The sequence below is a fragment of the Nelumbo nucifera genome, chromosome 5 (genome assembly GCF_055504915.1).
Source record: "Nelumbo nucifera cultivar China Antique chromosome 5, China Antique-T2T, whole genome shotgun sequence".
NCBI classification, from domain to species: domain Eukaryota; kingdom Viridiplantae; phylum Streptophyta; class Magnoliopsida; order Proteales; family Nelumbonaceae; genus Nelumbo; species Nelumbo nucifera.
Window position 1 is genome coordinate 12,717,904 of NC_142653.1, and position 6,887 is coordinate 12,724,790.

The 6,887-nt window shown below is 33.6% G+C and overlaps 1 protein-coding gene across 2 annotated transcripts in view; it reads right to left on the reverse strand.

Annotated features, from left to right (window-relative positions):
- The window catches only part of LOC104605524 (alpha/beta-Hydrolases superfamily protein), a 41,215-nt gene extending 36,383 nt beyond the window's left edge, over positions 1-4,832 (reverse strand). For both annotated transcript variants that reach the window (XM_010270337.3, XM_010270328.3), the window contains exons 1-4: positions 4,098-4,832; positions 3,471-3,658; positions 221-325; positions 34-102 (exon numbers count right to left, since the gene is read on the reverse strand). In XM_010270337.3, coding sequence (XP_010268639.1) covers positions 34-102; positions 221-325; positions 3,471-3,658; positions 4,098-4,438 — 703 coding nt within the window. In that variant the 5' untranslated portion in view covers positions 4,439-4,832. The remainder of the gene's footprint in view (positions 1-33; positions 103-220; positions 326-3,470; positions 3,659-4,097) is intronic.
- Positions 4,833-6,887: the final 2,055 nt, after the last annotated feature.

A 6,887-nucleotide genomic window follows, 5' to 3' on the forward strand; every position in this document is an offset into this window, starting at 1 on the left:
CTAGTAGTTCATAGTTCAACTTGAAATGTTTACCTTGGATATTACCATTTAGGTCTATGGATACAATTGTTGTAGTTGGATTTGTGCTACTTTCACGATGATCTAGAAAAGAAATAAGCAATAGAAAACATGACAAAGAGCATAAAATAAGCCATAAAGAAGCAAAACTACAACATGAATCATGATATCCAGAGAGCTCACCAATTTACCAGCAACATACCTTCCCTTACGGTGACATAACGATTAAAGCGTGAATCAAACACTCCATCTGCATAACGAACCACAGGTCCACCATAATCTGGGGTGAGTGGTACAGGGAAGGAATCTGTAAAGCATCAACAGAAGGTCAGACCATCTTGGCTGCAAATGCAACTATGCAAGAATTAAAACACACAAACAAAATGCAGCCTTCTTTTGAATTTGGTAGATAAGTGGGGTTTTCAGTGTAATAAAACTAAGATGAATCATGTTGCACCAACTATGATCCAGGATTGAATTCCCTTCTAGACATATAATCATAGAAAGGAACTATAGAGAACATTAAATACAATTTGTCCTCCTTAAGTATAAGAACTTAGAGTATCAAATTTTCTTTAACAAATTCCAGCCCTGGAACTTCTTGATAAAAATAAAAAAAGGGATCCAAAGCCCATTGATACCAGTTGAGGGTGATTCTTAGGTTATTATTTTGTTTATAAATTCTTAAGTTATTAATATTGGGCCTATGGGAGGCTAGTTTCTTCGACAGCTGCTGTAAAAGGTCTCCAAAGATGGGCACTTGGGCTGCATCTAGGTTCTTGTAGTTTTTTTGAGTTGTAATGCTGTTCTTAGGCCCTGATTTAGGATCTGTTGATCTGATTAGGGTGATTTGTAATCTTTGTCTCCTATTAATAAAATTACATTACCTTTTTCAAAAAAAATATTGGGTGGATGATAAGCAATGCCATTGAGAAGAAGCCACACCCTTCATATCCAGAGCAAACATCTTTTCCCCCTTCTTTTCTGATTGGTACAGAGTGAACATCTTGTTTAGATAAGTCCTAGGCTAGCCCAATTGACTGGGAATGGAGTTGGAACTTGGAAAAGGAAGCAAACTCTTGGAATTCCTATATGAAAAAATAGTTCTTTGAATTTTAAGGAATTTTTTTTTCCATCAATCGTACATGGGTGGGGTCCCCTCTCTTTAGGAATCCCTTTCTTTGTATATTTACTCAATTGATCACTAATCGTTATTATTGCAAAAACAAGCCCAACAGAACTAACCTTGAATGGTTAAAGTAATAACACACCAACTCCTTGGTCAATGAAATTAGAGAGATGAATACCACAAACCTGGAGGACCTATAAGATTCAAGACCTGCTCAAGGTCAGTTGATGATGGAAGCTGAAGCAGTTGTTTCCAATAGTAAGGAATTTCATCAAACCTACATCATTTTTAGCCTTCCCCTAGTCCTTTTAATAGTTTAGTTTCTCATATTTCAATTTTAAAATTTCAATAGAACTTATTAACCACAATGACATTTTTTTCCTAAAAGGAACAAACTTACAGTTCTTATTCCTGATTCTGATTTAGCTTCAGGAACAAGCAGCATTTGGATCCACTAATTGTCAGTAAGTACCGTTTGGACTATTCCACTTTCTTAGCTTAACTACTACAACTGGTGGTGGTTCATGCCAAGGACCATAATGGCTCAAGCTCAACCAAGATCTTGATGCACTTATTAGGCTGCAATACTAGTCTGAGGAGCACTGTCTGACCCAATTAGGCAAATTGACCGGGGGATTACCTTTTCCCATCCAGTCTCACTATGACAGAAAAATGGAAATTGATTTTCACTATATCTCTTAGTTGAGTTGGCATCTACATTTGTATTCTTGGACTCTAGCATTATAATCTATGATACCAGGATACCTGTACACACATAGCATACCAATGTCAGACACAATGTATAGGACATGACACCAGATACTGCATGGACACTTCTAGATACTCTATAGCAATAACACTTTTTAAATATTTAAAATGATATCAATATGTGTGTGTAAAATGATATGTTTTAGCAAATGATACCATAAAAAATCCCTATGTCCAAAAAATTAATTAAATTTGATGGGAAAAAATCTTGAGAAATGACACTTAACTTCAAAAACTACACATAGAAACTTTTTTTTTGGAAACATGACATAAGCATATTATATGGGATACCTGTACCTGTATCTGTGTGTTGAATTTCAGGAAATGGAGAGTGGTATGATTTTATCCTCATTTCTTGTATTTGTGTCCAACTGTCCATGTTGGTCATCCTTCATAGGTTATAATTTGTTTGTTAGAGAAACCCTAACACTTGAATAATATGTGTTTTCCTCTGTCCCCTTGACTAAATCTGCTTATTGGACCAATTGCTAGTATCCCACCAGGCAAGATAATAATGTCTTTGTTAGGAACTGCCTAGCAAGGTCTTAGCCACATCAAGTGACTACCCTGTTGATGTGGCAAAGATCCATTATAAATAGAAATAGTAACTTGGAGTGTCACATGGACCAATCAACTTGCATAAAGGAAAAATAAGAATTATTAAAAAAATTGGGTAATGCCTCTTATATACATGAGCAAGTGATTCAGCATTGCTCTCAAAATCTTACGATTTATGATACAATTCATGATTTGAATCATGAATCCCAAGGGTTTAAATTTGAATCTTATGTCTAAATACTTTTCTGTGAAAATCTTTCTTTTTTTTTTTTGAATCCTACCATTTGATTCATAAATTTTACAATTTATACAAATTTTCAATTCACTATGATTCAAATAAATTAAATTAAGAATTAGTTTTCTACTGTCTATATATATATATAGTTTTGTCAAGGAAGACTTGTTTTAAAGCTCTTACTAGAAAAAGATTTTGTTTACCTTATTTAAGATAAAACATTGAGTCTATTTCTCATCATATGTAGGTTAAAGAGCAATTGTATGTGGATTATTTGATTTTCAAGTCAGACTTCATTATATCATCTTAGGCTTCTGTATAAGTGGTAAATTCTATTGTTTTAGGTACATATATAGTATATATGGATTAGAAATAGGATAACGTCATTTTCCTATATATATTTAGCCTACTAATATATGTGTATTTGATTTTTTGGCAAATTTATAAAATATAGAAATAATCTAGTATTTACATTATATGATTCAATTCGATTTAACTTTCTCTACAATTTATGATACGTTTTCAGAACATTATTTCAGCATAGAATAGTACTTTTGACCATTGATACTGTTTACTTCAACAACCATATAATTTGACCAATAAAGTGAGGTTTTTAACGTCAAGGGCCTCTGGCCACTAAGAACTGGGTCTCTAAATGATGGTTATTACTCCAAGTCCATAAATTATAAGAGTTAAAACATGCACAAGGAAAGTAGCACAAAAAAATGAACACTTCTACTAAGAAAGCAGTAAGAGACAAACCTTTAGATCCAATAAACTGCCTGTACAGCCTTTGGTCCTTGTAATTTGAAAAAACGACAATGTCCCCAGAAACTGCAAATGCTCCACCTCCATACTCTTGAGCCACTGTCCGCACTGCAAACTCTTTAGGTATAATATCAATAGGTTCTTCACCCGATTTCTCTGCTTCCATAACCAGAACTACCCGCCTGAGTGACATGAGGAGAGAGAAGGATGTTCACATTGAAACTTTAACGAAGTTGAATAAAAAAAAAAGTTACAACATATCATGTGGAATCCTCCAAAGAACAATAAAAAAAATACCAATACCACAAACAATACTAATAAAAATTTTAGGGAAATGCAGTTATAACTTACAAGACATCAAGACAAAATATCATAGTTTGATGATAAAAGAAACTCCATAATTATAAATTCAGACACTATACACATAATCAAGTATGGCAATTGCTTGCATGTGCTGGGTAATGGTACATGGAGAAACAGAAGCAGCACAGCCTCGTTAAAAGGTTTCTATCGGAATTTAAGTGCGGAAGTCATCGTATAGGGATTAGGGTTTTAGTGACAATTGCAAAAAAGAACAATAGATAACTGGAACAGGGAGTGGGAACCGGGAACTAAACTTACCCTGATTCAGTAGGACGAGACTCAGCCCAGACAAGGCGACCTTGACCATCGACCGCAATGCCACCCAACCGCTTCTCGGCCCCGGAGACGACGTCGGCGGTAAGGGGAGACTTCCAGGAGCCATAAGGCGCCGTAACCTTCTCTTCAGCTGATGATGATGACGCCATCACCCTCGACCTCGAATTCAAGCTCTGTTGCTGCTGCTGCAGCGGCCCTTTGATCGAGACTGTGCCAATGAATCTAGGAAGATGGTTAAAGTTCAAGCTTAAGCCGGATAGATAAAGAAAAGACGAGCATCCACCCGTGAAACGACTAAAACCAGTTAGGGCCAACAAGGCCATATATGTAGGGATTAATTGATTGATTTAAGCCTTTTAAGGGCATTCATTCAGAATCAGATGGTCCTCTTCTTTAGAAATTAGAATGACCAACAGCACGTAACGTGGCGCGCAATGAATCCTTGGACGCTTCACTTGATCACTTCTTTATTTTAAGCTTTTTAACTGTAGAGTGTAGACTGTAGACTGTAGACACTTCAACACTTTCAATTATATTATTTCTTCTCTCGAGTTCTATTTGCATTCAAGGGCCCTTTGAACTGTCTTGGAGTGGAATTGCTTCCTTTTGGCAATCCCTAACCCTTCCACCAGAACTGTATCCCCTTCATCGGCAGCATATTTATCAGTTAGTCCATGGGTTCTCAAACGTGAAGAATCCATCTGAGCGAATGGATAGGGATGATCTACCGTACTGGCAACTGTAAGGTCGTTGGCTGGTCGTAGCGGGGACTTGGCAAGGGCTACGCACCTACTCCAACCCGACGGCCCCATTGTGCTTGTTAACCCATCTAACTAGGAATGACCCCCCGTATTAAGTACGGGGCCACTAATCTGAATTATTTGAATTTTTTTAAATAATTTATAATAGAAATTTAGGTTAATTTTGTTATTTTATTTTAATAGATTTTTATTTTATTTAAGAGATTTATCATATTTTATCTAGAAGAATGGAACCGCACCATTTGTTATTTCATTTGAGACTCATAATTATTGAATCATTTTTTAATTAATCATATTTAATTATTTAACCATTTCTCCTTTTATCAATTTTTTTAATTTTTAAACATTTTATTAATTGTTCAATTATTTTCTTATTGAATTAGTCAAGTTTAATTACTTGATCAACTTTTTATTTGAATAAATTAAATTATTCAAATATTCAATTATTCTTAGTCGAGTCGTTGCTTGATTATTAATTAGCAATTCATTAGTGATTAAATATTATTATTATTTATTATAATATATATTAATTTTTATTTTTACTAATTACTAATCTGACATTATATTTGTAAATTATTATTATTAATTAATAATATTATCATTTGTTTAGAATAATAAAAAATTAGTATTATGTATTATTGTTATTACTATTATTATTATTTTGTAATAATAATAATATTATTATTATTTATGTTAATATTGTTTTTCATAGTAAATGTTATTATTACTGAAAATTCACTCCAAATCAAAATTGTTTCCAACTGCCTTAGAATTGTATTTACTTAATAAATAAATAATAATTTATTTATTTATTTATTAATTATAAGTTTGAATTCATGAATTTTAATTAATGACTATTATTATTATTCTATTTATTAATTATTATTTTGAAATCATTACTTTTAACAGGGCACAACTATTGCTACTTTACTACTTGTTATGACCCTCTTGGAAATCGGCGATATCCAAAAGTCACCGTTTTGGTGGTCTACTAAGACCGGTTTGCAGTAATTGTGTGAATAAAAGGATCGATTGTCTATTTGCAGTAACAGTATGAATGTTTGCACTAATAGTATGAATAAAGAGTCATCGTCGGTTTGCACAAACAGTACTATGTTTTAAATATTGCACTAACAATAACAGTAAAAGTTGTCGTCAATTCGTAAAAAAACCACATAAAATAAATTTAAGGTAAAGTGAGATTAAATATTGCACTAACTAAATGAAATTGCAAAGACTGTAGAGAAGACACTCCAGAGACTATAGATATCGCAACTATGAAAAATTGCACAACTAAAACAGAATTGGTCCAAAGATTGTAGAAACTGCAGAAAAGTATAAATATTTTAGATTAGAAGAAAAATGATGAGGAAGAATGCTAGGTTTAGTTGATACCTGAAAGATTGTAGTTTGATGCATATACACTGAGAGATTGATTGATATGTTTGAGAAGAAAAATTGCAGTTTGGTGCAATTCAGAGGGAGAATAAATTGACTAAAATTGATTGAGAACGCAGATGTGAGTATTTGTTTCCTAAAAGTAAGAATGAATTAAAATTCTATTTCCTGAAAAAAGTGGCCAGTTGAATCTGAATTCTATTTCCCGTAAAAATGGGAAAGTGGGCAATTAAATTAAAATTCTATTTTCTATAAAAATGGGGTGCCACATGTGTGAATGAGGGGAGAATGGGAGCTTCCTACTTCTCACGTCTTTGTAAAAGAGACTTACAATGCCACGTCTTTGAATGCAATAGCAGCAACTTCTCATAAGCTTGCAACGATTCTGCCTTCTATAGAGGAGCGAGTAGGCCACATGTCTGCATGGTTGTGGGTTGTGGGCTTGAACAATCACTTCCTAGAAATTGTTCATGTTTAATTTTCAAGAAAATTGAGAAGGTCACGTGTGTAAATGGTGGGGGGATATAACTTGAAGACCTTCCTAATTTCTTAAATTACTCTTTTGATTTAACTAATTGACTAAGTCTACCTTTATTGTTTACATGTTGCTTTA